This window comes from Borostomias antarcticus, assembly GCF_949987555.1.
Source record: "Borostomias antarcticus genome assembly, chromosome: 7".
NCBI lineage: Eukaryota > Metazoa > Chordata > Actinopteri > Stomiiformes > Stomiidae > Borostomias > Borostomias antarcticus.
This window is the reverse complement of record NC_140240.1, coordinates 22,132,312-22,154,709: the sequence shown is the minus strand read 5'-3', so window position 1 is coordinate 22,154,709 and position 22,398 is coordinate 22,132,312. Positions and strand designations below refer to the sequence as shown.

At 47.8% G+C, this 22,398-nt stretch overlaps 1 protein-coding gene across 2 annotated transcripts; it reads right to left on the bottom strand.

Moving 5' to 3' along the window:
- Positions 1-111: 111 nt before the first annotated feature.
- Positions 112-21,910, bottom strand: abcc10 (ATP-binding cassette, sub-family C (CFTR/MRP), member 10). 2 transcript variants are annotated; one of them, XM_084440498.1, is made up of 22 exons: positions 21,217-21,910; positions 19,589-20,984; positions 18,338-18,565; positions 17,982-18,138; positions 16,749-16,936; positions 16,105-16,184; positions 15,858-16,029; positions 15,044-15,142; positions 14,622-14,811; positions 14,430-14,507; positions 13,110-13,295; positions 12,149-12,281; positions 11,474-11,657; positions 10,988-11,144; positions 10,108-10,294; positions 8,887-9,056; positions 7,997-8,157; positions 2,551-2,804; positions 1,868-2,013; positions 1,185-1,282; positions 982-1,094; positions 112-574 (listed from the first exon to the last, which is right to left on the bottom strand). In XM_084440498.1, the coding sequence occupies exons 1-22, from the start codon at positions 21,402-21,404 to the stop codon at positions 439-441; spliced, it is 4,701 nt and encodes a 1,566-aa protein (XP_084296624.1). In that variant the 5' UTR covers positions 21,405-21,910; the 3' UTR covers positions 112-438. The 2 variants fall into 2 exon arrangements, with proteins under 2 accessions (XP_084296624.1, XP_084296625.1); XM_084440499.1 differs by lacking the exons at positions 112-574; positions 982-1,094 and having other exon boundaries at positions 1,187-1,282; positions 1,868-1,988.
- Between the last annotated feature and the right edge of the window lie 488 nt (positions 21,911-22,398).

Genomic DNA, 22,398 nt, shown 5'->3' with positions numbered 1-22,398 from the left:
GCAACACAATGCGCTTTACAAAGAACAAGGGAGGTGGGCATACGACCCACTCTCTATATATTCCAGAGGGAAGCAAAAAAACAGTAATCAATCAACACAACTTGCCCAAAAGATAATAAATAAAAAAAAGTAAAAATAAAAAAAATAAAGAAAATTACATTGCCAAGACTTCTTCCTGGACCTTTCTTTCTGATGTAAAGGTGATTGGACAGAATGACCATGTTCACCATGGACTTGTGACTGACATGGACTTGTAACCACCCTAACTAACTCCATCTCATTTGTGATGGAGAGCATGGGGTCATTCATGTACCAGAGGGTTCTCTCATCTGCATGCAAGTCCTGGGCCAACAATGGAAACCATTGTTCTGTGGGGATGAGGAGCTCTTCATGGACATGTCCTTCTGTCTCCTCATCACATCCCCAGATGCCTTCTGCTCAGTCTCCTCTCCCCCTCAACAGCTGGTGGAAGGCAGAGTCGTCTCTTCGGCACAAAGCCTCAGGCGTGTCAAACTCCACCACCTTTCCAGCATGGATGACCAGCACTCTGTCAGAGTCCATGATGGTGTTGGTCCTATCGACAGAAACAATCATTAAGTCACGTTGATGAGATAGGACACACTGTTTTGTGAATAAATCATGAAGACATTTAAAGGTGCAGTGTGTAATTTATTGGCGACATCTGGTGGTAAGGTTGAAGATTGCAACCAACTCAATACAATTACATTGAATTCAACATGGTGGCCTCTATGGAGCGGGTCCCTTAGTTTCTGAGTTGTAGATGTAGATATAAAGAGCTTGTTCTAAGGTAAATGCAGAAATTCTTATTTTCATGGGATTATACACCAATTCAAACATATTTATGAACCAGTTGATTTTATTTTCACCACTAGATTTCGCCAACTACTACACACTGCACCTTTTAAAACTGTCTCAAAGTCTGTTTTATGGCCTAATGGTCATGTGCCATGAATGACATACCTGTGTGCAATGGTGAGAACAGTCTTGTCTTGAAACTTCTCCCTGATCATCTGTTGAAGCAGCTTGTCAGTCTTTTGATCAACACTGGCTGTGGCTTCATCAATGCACAGAATCTGGAGACAAAAAACATGGTCGTTAGATAACGGGTGAGAATGCAGTCGACGCAAAGCCTTGTTATTGAGCTTCCTCAGAGGCATTCTTACATTGGCCTCGGTCAGCAGAGCCCTGGCCAGACACAGCAGCTGTCTTTGGCCCACAGACAGAGACTTGCCCCTCTCTCCAACCTCTGCATCAATCCCACCTGAGGAACACAGGGAGCTTAATGGGGTGGCGGCCATCTTATGCAAACATCACTTTCCACTTGTTTTCCCTCTGTTATTCAATACACTATTTAATTTATGCTCCATCTTTATATCCCTTTCTCCATCTCTCCGTCCCTCTCCATATCTTCATCCCTCTCCATCTCTCCATCCCTCTCCATCTCTCTCCATCTCTCTAGCCCTCTCCATCTCTCCGTCCCTCTCCATCTCTCCATCCCTCTCCATCTCTCCATCCCTCTCCATCTCTCTAGCCCTCTCCATCTCTCCATCCCTCTCCATCTCTCCATTTCTCCATCCCTCTCCATCTCTCCATCCCTCTCCATCTCTCTAGCCCTCTCCATCTCTCTAGCCCTCTCCCCACCTTGTCTGCTACTGTATCACCCTTTTCATCTGTAGTATCACCATTTCCTCTCACTTTCACTTTCATCCTCCTCCCTTCCCCCCCCCCCGACATTCCCTCTCTGCCCCCTCCTTCTCTCTCCCTCTGCCCCCTCCCTCCTTTTCTCTCCTCCACCCCGTTTCTCTCTCCTCCTGCCTCCTCCTCTCTCCTCCTCTCTCCCTCTCACCCATCCTGGCGACGGCTTGGCTGAGGTGACACTGCTCCAGGGCGTCCTCTAGGCGGCGGTCTGGGTGTCTTCCGCAGGGGTCCAGGTTCTCCCGCAGCGTCCCGCTGAACAGGAAGGGGTCCTGGGGGATGATGGCCAACCTGGACCTGCAGGGGGCACCGTGACTACAGGGTGGAACATGGCCTCCGTGGGCCTTCATGTACAGTTACCACTTAAACTGAGTTTGTGATGTCGAAAGCGTTCAACGATCCCTTTGGATGTAGTGATTTAATGTCATTTTCACAACAATAAGATTACAAGTAATGTAAATACGTATCATGGATAGAATAAAGGTTGTGTAGCTTTGTCTGCAATGGTTTTAACGTGGGGTTTGAAGTATTTTACAAAATGTGTTTTCTTCTATCAGTTTGTTTGTTGTAGCGTTATGCACTGATGACTGGCACATCTAGCCTAGGATGTCTGCACACTGCCCCAACCAACGCCAAACGACGCCAACCAACACCAACGCTGGATTGGTGTGCCACGTTTGCTGGTGACTGTCGACATCGCTTGGACGGATTTCGCAGCTGAATTTGAAACTTTCCATTCTAACAACAACCGCTAACTTTAGAATGTTGGGTGTTGGGTGTTGGTTGGCATTGGCTGGGTTCCGTGTGCAGACACCATTAAACCTTCCCCCTCACCTGAGCTGGGCGAGCCGCACGCGGCTGATGTCCAGCCCATCCAGCAGGATCTGACCCTGGCTGAGCTCCACCATGCGGAACAGGGCCATGAACAGGGTGGACTTGCCCGACCCCGTACGACCCACGATGCCCACCTTCTCCCCGGGCCGGACCACCAGGCTCAGCCCATCCAGGGCGTTGGGAAGGCCCTCCCTGTAGGTCAGCGCCGCCCCCCGGAACTCCACCCCACCCTGCTCGGGCCAGGCGGGGGGCACCTGGGGGGGGGGGGTTGCGTGGTTAGTTTCGGACGTGAAGGATTCATTCTACAGGAGTACTGTACTTCCAAACGTCCTCATGGATCCGATCTTATGAGGGCTGAATGACGTATGCAGGACTGAAGATGCATGACGTGGTTCCGCACACTTGTCGTCCCATTGTCTTGTTATGTTGTGAATGAAATTTCAGTGTCACTAATGTTACCCACACCATTTGTTCTTTTCTGTTTTCCTACCTGACTGTTCTAACTTTGTAGTTCGTTCCCCTAGAATCAGTCTGTTAAAACTACAATTTGTTTCTATGTGACATCACTTCCCTGTCCTCTTCATCCTGAAACTGCATGTCACTTCCTTTCTCACGTTATAAGATATCACTCCCGAGTCAGATTCACCACTCTGACTGAAGGAAACACTTCCTGTTTTGAGTCCGCTTTGCAAACCGTAAACATCAGAATAAACCGATTGTCTTTGTTTGAAAGCAGCTTGACAGACCACTCAGCGTGTTCTTGAAATCTAAACTAAAGCAAGTAAGATTTTCATTCATAATGTCTTTAGCTCCGCCTGCACCCCCTTTCCTGACTAGCCCACTGTGTTATATACACTCACTAGGGTGCATCAAAATACACATTTCCGGAATATTGATTTGCATGGGTGCTAAAAGTGTTACCATCCATGCAAAAACAATAGATACAAAATATTAAAGCGATACGAGGTGATTTAGAGGTGCAACGGTACGTCTGATTTTATGGCATAAGGGGGTAACAGGAACTGTGTCCCTTCACTCTGCCCTGCTCGCACATGGCCTGCTGGTGTGTGTGTGTGTGTGTGTGTGTGTGTGTGTGTGTGTGTGTGTGTGTGTGTGTGTGAATGTGAGTTATTCACGCACAAGGTTGCAACATTGTTATATTTCAAGCACGGAGACCTGTCTGCTCCTATATTCCCGCACCTCTGTGTGTGTGTGTGTTATTCAACAACAGTGTGTGTGTTGTTGCAATATTGTTACATTTCAAGCCCGGAGACCTGTTTGTTCCAATATTCCCGCACATTTTACCCTCTGTTTTGCGGGAACTATTCTATTTTCACGCACCTGCATAAAAATGGAGGGGGGGGGCTTTGCCTATAAAAAGCTCTGCCTGTGTAGCTCAGTTGCTGAGTCAATTCCCTCAACGCCACCATCACACACCACAGGATCCAGCTCTCACAAGATGGCCTTAGGCCCCTGCCAGAGGAGCCGCACCCTGGTTTTTGGTCTGGGCGCCACTATCACCGATGCAGATGCCATTATCACTGGCGCCAAGCTGCCAAGTGGTCACCAGATCTTGCGGTGCTTGCTGTATAACTGCGACACACAACTGCATGCAAAGCGACCAGGTTTGACTGGAGCCATGTCACGGTTCCAGGCGGCTAAGATTGTTTTGGAGCAGGTGCGTCCATTTTATGGAAAGGCCAACATCCCAATGGGGAGTGATCAGCGAGCATGTGAGAAGATGATAGCCCTCCTCGATGCCAACAACAAGCTGCGGCGCATACCAAAGGAAAGGCGCTCCAGTGAGGCTACTGCTCGACTGGTGGACGCAATGGAGCACAAGCTGGATGCCACGTTCCCGCTGTGGACTCCAAACGCAGAGGAGCTGATCCGTGATGCAGAGGACCTTGCTTTTCTAGCCAGCATGAAGGGCGACAGAGTGGCCACATTTGGAGCAGTCGATGTCAAGCTGCAATCCAAGGTTTGCTTTTATTTTTATGTAATTTTATGTTTCTGCTTCTATTTTCTTATTTTAATGTTTTGTGCTTGATCTGTAAAGCACTTTGAGCTGCATTGCATGTCATGGAAGGTGCTATACAAATAAAGTTTATTATTATTATTATCATTATTAAGGTGAAGCGGCGACAGGAGCGTGAAGAAGCGCAGCAGGCCTACCTCACCAAGGAGCAGGAGATGACGGCGATGTCTACCAGCATGGTGGTATTAGAAAGCGAAAGTGATGAGGATGGCAATGCAGATGAAGCAGTTGCTCCACTGGCTGAGAACACACCCATCCGTGAACGCAAGAAGACAGGCACCACAGCATTCATTCCATCTGACATTCTCAGCCGGCCAAGCCTTGTGTCACTGGCTACACGATTGAAGATGACACCAACGCAGCAGGCTGCTTTCACACGCGGCCTGATCGAGGAGTCAGGTGGAAATTCAGAAATGGTCTCCACATCCTACGCGACAGCAGACCGATCACGCCGTCAAGTGCTGAAGACCATCAGTGAGGAACAGCACGAGCAGTGGACACCCCCTCCCATGTGCACCCTGCACTGGGACAGCAAGTTGACACCAATGCTCAACAATGTGCGTCAGTTGGAGGAGCGTCTGACGGTGGTGGTCGGAGATGCGGAGCGGCTAAAACTACTCGGCGTGCCAGCATACATGAAGGGGACTAACGAGGCATGTGGAACGATCATCGCCCGGCTGACATGCAAGCTGCTGCAGGACTGGTGCTGTACCGATCAGGTTGTCAACATGGCATTTGACACCACGGCCTCAAACACCGGCCATCTCACAGCAGCCTGCATTGCCATCCAGAACTCACTGGGTCGACCACTACTCTGGTCCGGTTGCCGGCACCACATCGGAGAGGTGCTCCTCAGCCACATTTTCACTCACCTCAAGGTGGAGGTGTCACGATCGCCAGAGGTGACATTGTTTACACGTCTGCGGGACAACTGGAACCTGTTGCCACTCAAGGGCGGCACATTGTCCTGCTACATTCCTGGGGATGCTGAACCACCATTTCTTGGCAAGTTGCGTGCTGAACTCAATGTTTGCGCTGCAGGACTGCTCAACTACAAGAGGGGTGACTATCGTGAGTTTGTGCAGCTATGTCTAGTGTATCTGAGTGCAGACATTGCAGATCAAACTCCAGTAACCTTGCAACGACCGGGAGCACTGCACAAGGCACGGTGGATGGCCAAGCTGCTCTACACCCTCAAGCTGGCCTTGATGGAGCAGCACATTGCGTTGCTTCCTCAGGGGACCATCACAACACAACAGCAGGTGTTGAAGATTCGGGCGTTTGCCAAGTTCATTACGCACATCTACGCAACATGGTGGATGGCCTGTGACACGGCCGTAGATGCTGGATGGAATGACCTCACACTCTACTGCCACCTGTGTGAATACAAGGCTGTTGACGAGGGCATCGCTGCATCAGCAATTAAGGCTCTGGAGAGGCACCTATGGTACCTGACATGCGAGATGCTGCCCCTGGCACTCTTCAGCACCAAGGTGCCAGTTGGTGAGCGGCGCGCACTTGCAGATGCCATCTTGGAGCACAAGCCGGCTGATCTACCCATGCGAGCCCCACAGCTCCGCTTTGGCACTGGCTTTGGCAAGCCGAAGTTTCCAACCCTCTCGCCGACCACCAGCTTGGCTGACCTCGCCAACCCAGACTGCTGGTTCGGCATGCACCTGCTGCACATTGATCCAACTTTTCTTTCACTGGATGTAGAGGATTGGACTTCCAGTGCAGCATTTCAAACGGGTGCAGTGAATGTACGTGCCATCAATGTGGTGAATGACTGTGCCGAGCGTGGCGTCAAACTGACGTCAGACTTCGTGGCAGCAGCCAGGAGCGAGGAGCACCTGCAAAATGTGCTGCAGGCAGTTGAGCATGACCGCACACAAAATCCAAATCTTCGCCGCAGCAAGCGCAAGCTGGACCAGGAGTAGGACACTATATTGAGACATGTTCGAGGACAGTAACTTGATTTACTTGAATACTGTACTTAAGTACAGACACTGAGGAGTTGTACTTTACTTGAGTATTAGATTTTATGTTGTTCTATTCAAAATAAATGTTCTAAAAATCTATTTCTTGTCGTTTTTGAGATTGCATCGATGTTATTCAGGAAAACACCCAAAAACGCCCATTTTGGTATTTTTCACATGCTGCGTTGGACCTCTAAATCTCAAGTAATTTTCCCAAAACTTTGCACAAATCATTTGTATGTGTGTCATAACAAAATGCCACCCCAGGCAGAATGATATGTTGAGATTTAATTTTAACATTGCAATTTGATGCACCCTAACACTCACCCATATCCTTTGTTCACTTGTTGGTTCATTGTTTGTCCTCATCTTTGTGCGCTCTTTTGTGTTCCCTGTTTCCCTGGACGTTTCCTTGGCCGGGAGCCATTGTACTTTTGTTATTCGCCTTTTGTCGTAGTTTGGTTTAGAGTGAAGTCTCTGGATTGGCTCGCCTGCCTGCGTCTGCTTTTGGCCCCGCCCCCCTGCTGCTACACGCACCGCACCGCCACGACAGACACCCGTGCTCTCTACTACCGCTAACCAGAGACAGCAGATTCTCCCAATGCTGGTGTTACAGTCAAGAACACCTGCATCCTTCTACTACACTAACCAGTAAGCCCAATAACGTAGTATTTGGCGTTATCTGAACTACTCATATGTCTAGTGCTCTAATTATCACCTCTACTGCTGTTCCATCATCTTGTGCACTATTGCTGTATGTCTAAATACCTGTCATCGTACTAGGGGCACCAGAGTCATCAATCAAAATAACAGTTTGGTAATTTAGCAGACACTTTTATCCAAAGTGACTTACAATAAGTAAATTTGTCCAGAGTAAGTAAACTGACTGTCGTCGTCAGTCGTGTCAGTAAAGCCTTCTAAAAGAACAAGTGACATCAGCAGTCATGGTGCTAGATCATACACATATACATGTGTGTTAATAAAACCATTCAGTTCATTGATTCCTGAAACATCACATCCCCTGAATACAGACAATCATACTGTAGCTGCTCAAGATCTCAGAAGAACATTTACAACAACTACAGAGTGCAAGAAAGTATTGAAGAGAAAATGTTAATGGAATTGTTAATTGAAACAAACTGCAACATGTTCTACCCTTTGCTGGATTTAACATGAAACTGCCAATGGATTCTCCCATCTCGGACCTGTCAGTCTCCACGATGGGGCTCTCTGGGCAGGCTGGAGTACCACTCTGTGCGCTCAGTAATAATAATAATAATAATAATAATAATACATCTCCAATCTCTGACCTGTACATCTCCATGCAGGGGCTCTGTGGGCAGTCTGCTGGAGTACCCCTCTGTGCGCTCAGTAATAATAATAATAATAATAATCCTATTCATAATATTCATAATAATAATAAATCTCTGACCTGTACATCCCCATGCTGGGGCTCTGTGGGCAGGCAGGTAGAGTACTCCTCAGTGCGCTCCACGCTCACCAGCTGCATCTCTGTCTGGGTGAAGCTGAAGATCAGCCCTGACAGCAGGCCTGTGATGGAGAGGGCGTAGGACAGAGAGAGACCCACCAGACCTAGAGAAGGGGAACACGCTCATCACTCGCAACTTTATCAACTTAGGAATTTGATTCTGATACAAATGAAATACATATTGATACTGTTGGTTGTATAGATAAACTGAAATGATGGCTTGTAAGGACTTTTTTAGACGAAGCACAATAAAAATAAAAAGCACTTTGGGATATACAGTATGAATCTAATCTGAGTTCCCAGAAGATCTTGCTGCAAGCTATGATATTCGTGGACACCAATGAGAAAGCATTGGGATTTTGAACGCGGAGGATGATTGGCCCGCGCAGATACTGAGCTGTGTGGAGAGGCGGATTTGGCCTCTTGATTCACTGACCGCAGCTTTCCACTTTTCAAGTATTGCTAACGAGCTGTCGGTAGCATATCTGGCACACAAGGTGTGATTTACTTGGACTTTCTTCCACGTTAACTCTCACTTCACAGAGGTTTTTATTACACAAATGGCGAAGTGTATTACAGTACCTAAATGAGTTTTTCATGTAGTCATGACTATACGCTCCTGATGGAATGATGTTCAAATGCAGCTGGATTTGAAAAGTAGGCTAATGCTCTGGCTCCGCCCCTCTGCCCATGTTTTGTGGCGCTGGACTCCAGACTCCTAGTACATATAGTATCTGAAACCACCAACAGTTGGAGGTAGCATCCATAACGGACTATAACGCACCAGCAGAATGACCAACACATGAAGGCATGCCACCATGTTGGAAGCTCACCCGGGTCGATGGATTTGAACTGGTGCTGGATGACGGCGATAACGGCGATGCCGGTCACCACGGCAACCCCGATCATCTGCAGACGGATGTCCAGCCACTGCATGGCGCTGTTGCTAAGGAACAGACAACGCTGGTTCAGCTCCAGGCGCCTCTCGTTTTCCTGCTCGAACCTGGAACCGCGACAGACCGAGAGAACTACTGTATATTAATGATGCTGCTTCTATAGTCCACCAGCTCTCTGCTTTACTGTTGAAGTAAGTGTTGGGCTGGAACAAGTTGCAAAGCATTCTGAACATCTACATCTTCCAACTTAGGGCTGGGTGTTGGCAAGGACCTCACCATGTAATACGTATCACAATACATTGCAATATGATACAATACATATTGCGATACATTGAGATACTCTACATAATTTACAGAAATTTAAAAAATACAGCTGAAAATACAACTCCATCCCCCACTCCTTGGAGGTGATTCTGAGGGCAGAGGGAATATAAGGACATTTTAAATCCATTTCAAACATGAATAATATATCAATAATTGAATTGTATCCTTTATCTATCTCTGTTCTGTATATTTTCCTTGTGCACATTTTTTTTTTTAATTTGGTGATTCACATTTCAAATTCGATTTCAAATTCGATAATAACTCTAAATGATTCAGGTTTCCAACTTGTTTGTTCCATCCAAGCACTTAAAGTCGCACTGAAACAGACTTTTGAGATCATCTAACTTCCTTAGTTTGACGTATTTCCGACGCAAACAAGCTATGAGGGTGGGACATGCGTTTAGAGAAAATTGATTGGAACATTGACAAGTGGACAGGTTTTAAGAACTTTGGACAGATTCGATAGAAGGATAGCGTTGATTGACGGGTGGATGTTGTGAGATTATTGGCCTAAAATCTAAGGTACCTGTTGTCGTCATTGCACGTGACCTACCGTTTTCCAGGAAGTAAGAGATTATATACTTTGATATAAGATCAAAACAAAAGTAGAATTTAGTAATTTTTTGGGCATACATCGTTGAATAGGTGAACACTATGACCAATTATGTGAACCAAAATGGGACAGAATGCTTTTTTCATTTCAGTGCGACTTTAAGTACACCAGTGTAGGTATGAACACAGTCTCACAAGTATCCAACAGTCCTTTTCTATTCTTTCCAGGACTTGTCTTGGCTTATCCACCACCTGGAGTAACACCAACCCTGGAGCTCACACCTGGTGGCGCTGCGGCTCGCCCGGATGGTCCACAGCCCGCTGAGCGTCTCTGAGAAGTGGGAGTACACCGGGGACAGCGTCAGGCTGGACAGGCGCTTCAGCTCCCTGGACGTGTGGCGGTAGAAGCTCTGCGTCCGGTGGTAGAGCAGCACCAGCGGAGCCATGGGCACTAGGACCCAGGGCAGACCTGTGGGAGGGGAAATCCAGATCCGTTCATTCGGATCGAGCCCTTTTTTAGCTCCTGGCTGATTTATTAGGATCATCCCTGTCTGTTTCCTGGGCAAGACGCATACCCTGCTTATTACCCAGAGTCTTTCCTCTGTCTAGGGAGCTGTGTGTGTGTGTGTGTGTGTGTGTGTCATTTGTTGATTCAAGGGTCTCCTGTCCCCTGACTGGCTGTTAACCACATGGCATTGTATCCTCTGTGTCAGAAGTGTGTGTCTTGAAATGTAGCTTTTGAATCTGATCGTGGCAATGCTTCGCCTCCTGTAGAAGAAACTGCTAAACCCTTCAATAAAACTCCACCTCTGATGATCTGAAGAACCAAGGCATTTTCTCTCAATTCTTAAAGCTGCATGAGATAACTCTATAGTTAAAATATTCAGGGTTTTCTGCTAATAGTAGTATTATCAATTGGCCTTAGTATTATGAATTGGCCTAAGCAAGACCCCCACAAAATAATTTTCATGATGTGACACCGCATGAGACCCTGTGAATTTATTAAAATTTTAGTATACTGGGGTGTACACTGTACTGCTAGTATACTGCTAGTGTACTGCAGTGTTTATCACGACCAGAGGGGCCGCCAAAGTGAAGAGGTATCTCATGTAGCTTTAATAGTTAGTTAATTAATAGTTAGTTAATTAACTCTCCAACAGACCGTAGCTCATGACCACCAGCATGCCCAGCAGGCTGAAGACGTTGGCCAGCAGGATGTTGAGGACGAAGGGCAGAGTGTCGTCCACGCTGTACAGGTCGCTGGAGAAGCGATTCAACACCCGGCCCACGGGCGTTGTGTTGAAAAACGCTACGGTGGCCTGTACAGGACAAACAAACAGAAAGCCACCCGAGGAAAGAGTCAAGTCATGCTGTGCTCAGTGACAGCATATTAAGCCGAACCATATTATGATTATTTGAATGTTGTGTTACTAGCCTATACCAGTTGATTTGGGTCAAACAAAATGTGACGAAAGTACAGTATGTTCTTCACTGCATGTTCGAACAGCTTGACAAAACATAAAATTCAACATTTACATGATTCAAACATAGAGACTGAACAACATGAAGATGGCTGAAACAGATGGTTGTCTGTGGCTATCATGACATCCCAAACTGAAGCATGAATTCCGAGGCGCCTGATGCCCACCATGAGCACCCTGTCCAGCAGTCTGTCGTGGACGACTGTAGCAGCACAGACGGCTCCGTAGGCGAAGAGGAACGCTCGGGCCGCAGTGAGAAACGTGTTGGCGGCGGCGATGGAAGCGTACACCGTCAGGTAAAACTTCACCTCAGAGCTAATGTTGGCCACAGACCTGGCAAAGACAGGGTACCTGGAGGTACAAATAATGAACATTCCTTAAATGACAACAAATCAACAACACACGCCGTTGATCAGAATTTGGTATATTTGCGTATTTTGCTACTCTTGCACTTTGGCTTTAGCGCTAGATTATGCTCTCAATCGCTTGTTTAGAAAGGAGATGCACTTGTTAGTTCTGACGAGTAGTAATACAGTAGTAAAACACTGACTACCTATGTTAAATGCAATTAAGTCGCTTTGGATAAAAGCGCCTGCTAAATGACTAATGTAATGTGAATGACATTTGATAATGGTACTTGTTCCTATTCATTCAGCATGATGCACTTCTGTCAATTATTCACTTCTGTGAATTTTCACTTCAAGATTCATACTGCATAATCTCAATGAGATTTGGAGGCTCAAAAAAAGAAAAGTAATTCATTGGAATCCTTGTGGAGAATGATCTGAGAACTGGCTTAGTGGTCGTCATGACGTCCGTCTCTGATCCTCAGTCAAACTCACATTAGTTCTCCAGGTGAGAAGAGCAGCAAGTGTGGAGAAACGACGACAGGCGTAACCAAACTCGGGGTGGAACCGTTGTTCTTCAGGCTGGAGATCCAGTGGGACAGCCACCAGTCAGACACGTTCTTAGAGGCTGCAGGAACACAGACAGGTTTGTCACGAGACAAAATTAAACTGAGGATAATTCTCCTCAAATTACCAAGATGAGCTAATACATTTTTTCATTCATTCAAACCTTTATTTAAACTCGAAAGGACACTGAGGTGCATGCACCTAATTTAGAGCATCACAAATGTATATAACCAGACTTGTTCTGGAGTCAGTAAAGTCTCCAGTCATGCCCTGGTTTCTACTCAGTTTTGCGCCCGGCAGTATGCGCCACATGGCCCACTGAAAACTGTTGGTGAGGTCAGCCAAGAGGGAGGGGCTAAGCACAAAACAACAATGAAACGCACGCGGCGTCACGATGGACAAAACGTCTCAACTCAAACATCGGCAGTGATCTTGACATGGCGACGATGAAGCGATGGACGTACTTGTCAATCATCAGTTTGAAATGGAGTCTTGCTCAGATGCCTTAGTCGTTTCACCCAGTCTTTCTCATTTTAAGGCAAACTCTGCCCATGCTACCTGTGTCCCTTATCTCGCCAGTTACGCACCAGCTCAATTGAAGGGGTTGGCAATCGAATAACGAGTTTCCCCTTTTAAAAGTAAATAAAAATGTTCTGCTGCATTCATTCCTTCCGTTATTTAAAATCCTACTCTTGCTTTTGAAAGCTTCAGAAGAGTTGTTGTAAAACACCAAGTGAATAAGTGTAATGTTGTTGTTAAATGTCAAGTGAATACTGTAAGTGTAATGTTGTTGTAAAATGCCATGTGAATACTGTAAGTGAATGTTGTTGTAAAATGCCATGTGAATACTGTAAGTGAATGTTGTTGTAAAATGCCAGAGCTACCGTACCTTGCATGAGGAGCAGGGATAGGAGGACGGAGGTGGCCAGAGCCCCGCCCACAGCCCTCCAGTAGGCCAGGTAGACCCTCCAGGACAGCCCGCCCGCCTGCTTCACCTCCTGGTCTGACCACGGAACCTCCTCCTCCACGTTCAGCTCACTGGACGCACCCTGCTCCTCCACCTGCTCAGTCACATCTAACACACAAGTCGGTTGAAAAATGCACATAAATATCTGTACTGTAAATGATATGAACAAATTCAAGGAGTTAAAGGAGAATGTTCGTTTTTGACAACCTGGACCTTATTTACGGCATATTATAAGACGTTTGACTCACCGAGATAACTTTAGTGTATCTATTTTCTGCCGCGAAACGGTTGTTTTCAACAATCTGTTTTTATTAATCGCTAGCGAAATATAGCTTCCCCACTTGCTCCAGCACGCATGTGCACAGCGCGCAGACTGGCTATTCTCCGTCTGTAGGCTACACTCGCGGCTCACATTCTCTACTCTACGATCGGCTATAGATAGATGACTTAGAATATGATGGAAGCCGATCGTAGCGTAGAGAATGTGAGCCACGAGTGTAACCTACAGACGGAGAATAGCCAGTCTGCGCGCTGTGCGCATGCGTGCTGGAACAAGTGGGGAAGCTTTATGTCGTTTCTAAAGACGTTTCTAAAGATCATATTACAGAGGCATGTGAAAACCACAACAAGCCCTCGCTCTATGGAAGCACAACTAGCGATTCATAAAAACAGATTGATGAAAACAACCGTTTCGCTGCAGAAAATAAATTTTTTATAAGCTGCATTCTCAGTGCCCCGTCCGCCGCCATTACATGGATATACTTGGCTCGCGCTGGATTTTAAATTTCTTCTACAGGCCTCCGAATTACGCCAAAGTTATCTCGGTGAGTCAAACGTCTTATAATATGCCGTAAATAAGGTCCAGGTTGTCAAAAACGAATATTCTCCTTTAAGATGAATTGATGCATTCATTAATCTGTTCTTTAAAGGTGCAGTGTGTAGAATTTTCTGGCAGACTTTTGTGTAGACGTGGCAGAAATTGAATATAAATGTTCATAAGTATGTTTTAATTAGTGTATAATCCCATGAAAATAAATTACCTTAGAATGAGCCCTTTATATCTACATAGAAAGCGGGTCCTTTCCATGGAGGCCACCATTTTGCACTATGTAATTGTATGCAGTTGGTTGCAATCTGCAACCTCACCACTAGATGCGGCCAGAAGCCACACACTACACCTTTAAGTCTTATTCCGATATTCTGATGTCACAATATTGCATACGAATAGAAATTCAGCTGTACCTTTCTCCTTTGTATTTCTGTAATTCTTCTGGTTCTTAGGCACTGCCTCTACCAGAGGAAGGACCTCTGCTGGTGTGCCTGTTCACAATCACAGGAAAACGTGAAAAAGAAGTGAAAAGTGGATTTTTCTCACAGTTAGTAACCTAGGGAACATTCACAAACATAATATTGGGGATTTTCAGATTCTGTTACCAGTTTTGATAATAGTCCCGTTGTCCATGAGAACCACCACATCAGCCTTGTCCACAAACTCTATGCGGTGGGTGCAGAGGATTCTGGTCTTGCTTCTGAGGATTCCCAAGATGCATTTCTCCATCAGGTGGTGGGCCACGTCAGCATCAACTGCCGCTAGGGGATCGTCGAGGAGGTAGATGTCCTTGTCCTACGGTGTTAGTAAGACCAGGACAACACAAGCAAGAGTGGAAAAGATCATCATAGACATGGTGACATAATTAACATGTCAAGGTCACTGCACTTCAGTATCGTTTGTTAGATTTTATGTTTTAATAGACAGCTTACCAAAAACATGTTCGTATGTTCCTGGCGAGACGCACTGTCTATGTGAATCAGAGCAGATGGCTCTACTGTTGCCGGGGCTAGTGGTGAGGACGTACCATGTAAACAGCCCTGGCCAAGGCTAGACGCGCCTTCTGTCCCCCACTCAGCGTAACTCCGTTCTCCCCCACCTCTGTCCTGTCACCACACGGTAACATCTGGACACACAACAGCTGCAATAAGTGTTTTGCACTTCTAAGATATAAAGATAAGATCAGTACATCTGTTTTCTGAATCGTATTCATACCGATGCATTCTCTCAATGTCCTAGTACATGAAATACAGTACATACATTGCATTACGTCTCATGAGGAAACCTTACTCTAGGTCACACATAGCCCTTTTCCACCAAAAGAACTCGTGAACCGGTCGTTTAAAAATTCCTGGAACCTTGGTTCTGTCCAGAGAACGGGCCCGCGTTTCGACCAGCTTTGAGCCGAACCATTGTCGTCAGCCCACGCCCATGATGTCTTCACGGTTCGCACTGAAACACCTACTATTTTGTGGTGCCGGTTCGGAACCAGCTTTCGGGTTCCCGAACTCATTTCTTTTTGGTCGAAATGCTCGGAACCATTCAAAATTAGGCTCGTGAACCGGCACCGAACCGGTTCCATCTTGGTGGAAAAGGCCTAAGAGAGAACAAGTTCACAGTAAACATGTTGTCCCCCACCCATGATGCCTGTCCCTTTGTGGTCATGAAGGAGTGGAACCGTGATATTTTCCCTTCAAGAGGGAGAGAGAGAGAGAGAGACTGAGAACCAAGATCCTTCACTAAGGCTCCTTTAGCAGGGACCCGGAGCCAGGGAGGTCAAACCTGGAAGAGCCATTAAAGGGAGAAACGAAAATGAGAGTGAGAGAGAGAGTTTGTCTCACGTTGAGATCGTCTGTAAGCTCGCACGCCCCGATCACAGCCTGGTACGCGGTGCTGTCGTAGCTGCTGCCGAACAGGATGTTCTCCTGCACTGTGGCGTGTTGGATCCAGGGCTCCTGGGAAGCCAGAGCGAACCCGTCCTCTCTTCCCTGGACGTAGACCACGCCTCCACACCTACGGAGAGGCGGGGCAAGAATGTTCGCAGAAGAATAACCTGACATTTACAAGGTCAGAAGGTCGAAGCTGTACCTGTTGAGTTCTCCGGTGATGGCTGCTAGTAAGGAGCTCTTCCCACAGCCAACCTGGCCCACGACCACAACCAGCGAGCCCTGATGGACATGAAGATACCACATGTTTTTTGGAGGCTGAACTCCAGGGGCCACTTGTGATACACTTTTCTGGTAGCAAACTTTATATTTTGGTAACACTTTACTTAAAGGGGTGTGCATAAGACTGACATGACGCTGTCATGACACTGTTATAAACACGACATGACGCATGAAGGAATCTTATATGGAAAACTGGAAGTACATGCGCACGCGTGCACCAAAACAGAGTTGATCATCGTGCACCACGTCACATTTTAACCCGCACTCTCAAAAATAATCGTCGCATGTGCAGCCATTTTGGTCAGTCTCCAGCCCTGTAGTGCCTCACGCACGCCACGCACACAAATGTCATGTCAGTCCTATGCACACCCTTTAGTGTCATGACAGTGTCATGTCTGTCTTATGAACACCCCTTCCAGAGGCAACCTGTTGCTAACCTAGTACATACAGTATGAAGATGAACAAGCCAGATGTACAGTAAACTGTAAACATGTCTGTCCGCCCCCCCCTTCCCCCCATGTTCCTATGTGAATAAATAAAACGTTATAAGTTCAGAGTCTGTACCTTAGTGATCCTGAGGTTAATGTTTTGGAGAAGTAGATTCCCCTTGGGAGACGTGGACCCGGACCCAGCCTCCTCCCTCCGTGTCTCCGGGGCGTGGTGTGGACCGGCCGGGCCCTGCCAGGAGAACGAGCCCTGATCCACCACCATGGTGGTCTGAGGGTCCTCACAAGCCTCTGTAGGGCCAGGGTCTCCACGCCACACATCATATGAAATACATCATCACATACATATTCATAAATAGTCTTCTGCAACGCTTTGTAAAATCAAGCAACGGTATTTGCTCTATAACCATCATATTGTTTCAAATCCCAAAACAAAAATGTGCCACGGGATTTTAAGTTAAAAGTGAACAAATAGTATAACTACACTACACCCAGACTGGCCTGTACCTGTAGTATGACTACACCCAGACTGTTCCTGGGCTTTAGTATGTAGCATGGACTGTACCTGGGCTATGGTATGTAGTATGGACTGTACCTGGGCTTAGTATGTAGTATGGACTGTACCTGGGCTATGGTATGTAGCATGGACTGTACCTGGGCTATAGTATGTAGTATGGACTGTTCCTGGGCTTAGTATGTAGCATGGACTGTTCCTGGGCTTTAGTATGTAGTATGGACTGTACCTGGGCTGTAGTATGTAGTATGGACTGTACCTGGGCTGTAGTATGTAGTATGGACTATACCTGGGCTTAGTATGTAGCATGGACTGGACCTGGGCTTAGTATGTAGCATGGACTGTACCTGGGCTATAGTATGTAGTATGGACTGTACCTGGGCTATAGTATGTAGTATGGACTGTACCTGGGCTATAGTATGTAGTATGGACTGTACCTGGGCTGTAGTATGTAGTATGGACTGTACCTGGTCTACTGTATAGTATGTAGTATGGACTGTACCTGGGCTGTAGTATGTAGTATGGACTGTACCTGGGCTATAGTATGTAGCATGGACTGTACCTGGGCTATAGTATGTAGTATGGACTGTACCTGGTCTACTGTATAGTATGTAGTATGGACTGTACCTGGGCTGTAGTATGTAGTATGGACTGTACCTGGGCTATAGTATGTAGTATGGACTGTACCTGGGCTGTAGTATGTAGTATGGACTGTACCTGGGCTGTAGTATGTAGTATGGACTGTAGCTGGGCTATAGTATGTAGTATGGACTGTACCTGGGCTGTAGTATGTAGTATGGACTGTAGCTGGGCTATAGTATGTAGTATGGACTGTACCTGGGCTGTAGTATGCGTGGAGGTCCAAGTTGGACAGCTGGAGGAAGCGCTCTATGCGGTCCAGGGACACCTTGGCCTCCAGAGTGCCGCTGAGCACCCAGGGGAAGCTGTTGAGAGGCAGGATGAGCATCCCCACCAGGGCCAGAGTAGTGAACACCTGCACCACAAGCAGCACAGGACAATATCACAGGTTTTTCTTTAATCAGTCTGAGCACTAAGTCAACTAAGTCCAAAATCTAAAATTGACATCAGATATGTTTCAAAACTGTGTAATATTATCTACATCTGGTTCCTCTTAACATTCCGTTTTTTTTCCTTCTCCAAAACGTACATATAACTTTATTAAATGTGTCCACCTTGGCTGCAGTGAGCTCATGTCCCAGCAGGACGTAGGTGACGAAGGTGAGGATGGAGATGACCACAGGCAGAGCGGCCCAGGTGTACACACACACGGCGTCCAGGTACTTAAGGGCTTTGAGGTGGGAGAGCTCATGCCTCCGGCTCTCTGCGATCTTCTGGGCAAAGTGCGTCTCCCAGCTGTAGAACTTGATGACTCGTATTCCAAACAGGACCTCAGTCATTAGCTGGAAGCAAGGAAAGAGCGAGCTGCTGTTGGTATGACACGTTTGGAAGTTGTGTGTTTAATTACGGTATAGAGCGTCGCTGTCGGGCCTACGTTTTGGTAGTCTCTCTCCAGACTCAAGTATTACGTTGAATCGCTGCGCTCCGCATACTACATGGTAGAGTCTGTGCCGCTTCACCGCCTAAGCTGGTGTTCTGAGGGCGTATCGACGGTTCAAAATTGAAAGAGGGACAGGTCGTAGCAGCAAATTAGAGACGCTAGCCCAGGTTAGATGAGTGGGGCATATCTATGGCCGGGAATGCCTGATCGTGAAAGTCGTTACTGATTGGTGTTGCCAGGATTCCGGCGCTATCAATGAATTGCCAGGATTTGAACACCAGATGTTTGCATGAAGTGTCCCAGACCCATAGAGAGATCTGCAGCGTGCAGTAACGTAGTTAGCGTAGCTTACGTAGTATATCAGCGAAAGCACTCTGATGAGTCTGGCATTGAGACTACTGTTTTGGTGGTGTTGTTTTTTTGTTTTTTATTATTTTTTTACATCAATTGAAAGCTGGGACTACCCTTTAAACCCCTGAACAACTCCAGGCCCTGGGACCAATCAAATGTATTCTAAATAACTCATCATATTTGATTTTATGTTCAAAAACAGAGAAATTGGGTGTTCTTTTCAACATTATGAAAATTTGCCATTTTGGAGATTTGACCCGACAGCAACGATATGAGATGAAAGGTTTTGACCCAACAGCGACGATACATATTAATAATGTTCTAACCAGCTTTAAAAACTCGGAGACTGGTTTGCCAGCAGCCTATATTTCATTTTCACACATCCACTACGGGAACCAATCAGGGACTGCATCCCCATTAGGGGGTTAGCAGAAAAGTAGTTAAAACACAATCCCAGATCGGCCCGCTATTTTGGAATTTCTGGAAAAGTCCAGACTGTATTGCAAAAACTTTTCTGATGTTTACTTTGGTCAAGAATGTTTAAAGGAATGAAGCCTGAGGTGGGAGTTGTCACCTTAACCCGGCTGTCCTTGTGCCTGAGCATATGCTTGTTGTTCTCCAGGATGCGCGAGGCCAGGAGTTTGTTGAGCGGCACCAGCAACAAGGCCACACCCAGCCCACCCAGGAAGGCCACGCCCACCTGCAGGTACAGCAGGTAGAGGGCGACACAGAACTGGAAGGGCAGGCTCCACACCTCGTGGAAACTGTTGAAGAAGTTGACCACGCGGTCCGTGTCGGTGCTCATGAAGTTGATGACCTCCCCCAGGGCAAACCGCGCCAGCTCGCCGCCGCCCACCCGCAGCGCCTTGCCGTAGATGGCGGACACGAGGGCGGCGCGCGCCGACAGCGCCACCTTGGACACCTCGAAAGCAAAGACGTTTCTGACGAGGGCGGAGAGGAGGGCGCTGGCGAAGAGGCCGCCGGCGCACCAGGCCCCCCGGCTGACCGGCGCCGCCTCCTCCTCCATGAAGCCCACCAGGCCGCTGAGGAGTAACGGCCCGGCGAAGCCGAGCATGTTGCCGGCCAGCTTCAGCACGCCCAGCGCGTAGAACCGCGGCCCGAAGGCCTTGTGCAGAACCGTCCTCAGTCTCACCTCCTCCACAGCCACCGTTTCTAAAAGTTCTTCCTGGTCCGGCGAAGCCCCCGTCCCGTCCTGCGGGCTCCTGATCACGGGCCTAGCGGGGCTGCGTCCGCGACGTCCCTCTCCCGCCGCCGCCTCCGCCCCCCGCCGGCAGTCCTCCCAGCAGCGCCGGAAATGTCGGCGCACGGCGTCGACGCGGAGCCTGGCGGGGAGGCGGTACACGTCGCACGGCCGCTCCAGCTCGCCGCGGCGCCCGCGCCCAAGGAGGGGGTTCAGCCACAGGTAGAGGAGTCGAGACGCACAGCCGCTCCCGTCCTCCGCCACCATCTCACCCGTGTCCGGGTAGGGGGAGGGGCTCGCCGGTATCAGCGGAGAGCCGACCGCGCCGTTGATGTCCAGGGCGTATCTGGCGTTGCTGACGCAGGGGAACGCAAAAGTGAGGATGTAGGCCAGGAGAGGGAGAGGCCGGGCCGCCGCCAGGGCCAAGCGCGTCACCCTGAGGGGTTCCCCGAGGTCCAGATAGGCGCCGTCCCGGGCGTAAGCCACCAAGGTGACCACGCAGTTGGGGACGGTGAGGAGGACGAGTAGCGACAACGCCGGCGGACCCCTGCTTCTCCCGCGGACGGACCTCCGGAGGACCAGCAGGGCGGCGGCGTGGACCAGCCAGGCCAGGACGGCACACCCGTCGGCCAGGACGTCCAAGTACATGTCCCCCTGGCGGAGGAGGGCCGCCACAACAACGTCCGCCACAAAGAGCAGGTCTGCCAGCAGAGCCGAGGCCACCCTGAGGGCCCAGCCACACGGGGGAGAGGTCTGCCAGACCGCACATCTGTGGACGCAGACAGGAATTAGCTGGGGCTAGCCTACATCTTGGCTAAATGCTGCTCATTCACAGAATAGGCAATTAAGAGGAATATATCATCTAAAGAAACAGATAGCAGAAGATAAAGTGTGTGTATATATGGCTGAGACCGATATCAGTAAGCGCAACATACTATATTGGGTTTATAATAATACTCAGTCATAGATGCACTTGTTTTGTGACCTAGCACTAGAACTACCTCGGAGCACTCAGGTACCAGGCGCTGAGGACAGCCAGCACGGCGTGGGGCAGGGCTCCCAGGACCAGCTGGTTGAAACAGGGACTCACGGCTCCATTCTGCCACACAGGGAGCGGGTCGTGGTCGTCTGTGCGGCAGAGGCTGGATATGAACTCAGCTGGGCCGAAGTCAGCCAAGTCTTTCCCCATGACTGTCTTCTTTACATCTGCATAGTAGTTGGAAAGGGAATTGTAGTAGCTCGTGCCTAGCTAACTTTAACTCAGTTGTACGTCAGTAGCCAAATGCCGCCAGTTGTTGGCACCATTTAGCCAGCGAGGTGATGCTGATGACAGATGATACAAAACACAGAAACTACAACTATTAGTAGTCTAGTGTCATGACAGTCACGAAAGTAGAGACGAAGAGTTTCGCTAGTTTAGCTCGGTCCCTGTCGTTACGTCCTGCGTGATTGAGGCGAGTTATCTTAGCCTGTTTAGCTAGAACTTACGTTAGCATTTATTCAAAATCTCTTCAACGTGAGATAATATACTATATAGTTGAATAGGCCTGGCCGCCAGTGATTAGCTATGGGTTCAGGTAGCTAGCAGCACAGCCCAACCTGCCGCTTCCACATCACGTCATCACTGGCACAACGCAACGTCCACCTCCTTCGGCCATCTATAACGTCTTGCTGCTCGCAATGTTGTTTTTTGTCTGTTCTGTGTCGTTTTAATTTTGTCTCGTGTTGTATTGCCTTTTTAATTTATTACTGTAAAGCACTCTGTGCATCCGTACTGTGAAGACCGCTATATAAATAAAGCTTACTTACTTACTAATCCTATGACGCGTTTTGATGACGTTTTTCTAAACACAAGCTTGACACTAAAATATGGCCGTGTCCGAAATGCATACTACCTGCTACTTGCTATATAGTAGGCACTATATAGTAGGCATACTGCATACTATATAGTAGGCGAAATACAGTATGCACAGTTTTGATGCAGCATGCTGCATCTCGCCTACTATATAGCAAGTAGTGTGCATTTCGGACACGGCCTATGTCTTGCTTTGCATCAACCTACAAAACAGTTAGCTTCTAGAAAAAGTATCGGATGTTATGTGGTCTTTGCCAAGTTACATGCATATGGTAAATGTCACTTTCCCACTAGATCCCACATTGGACTGGTTGAAAATTGGTTGAAT

Coding starts and splice junctions, on each gene's coding strand:
- abcc10 (XM_084440498.1), bottom strand. CDS start 21,404: ATGGGGAAAGACTTGGCTGACTTCGGCCCAGCTGAGTTCATATCCAGC. Junction 16,185..16,748: donor TTAACCTCAGGATCACTAAG/GTACAGACTCTG, acceptor CATGTCCATCAG/GGCTCGCTGGTTGTGGTCGT. Junction 9,057..10,107: donor GCGAGCCGCAGCGCCACCAG/GTGTGAGCTCCA, acceptor TCGCGGTTCCAG/GTTCGAGCAGGAAAACGAGA.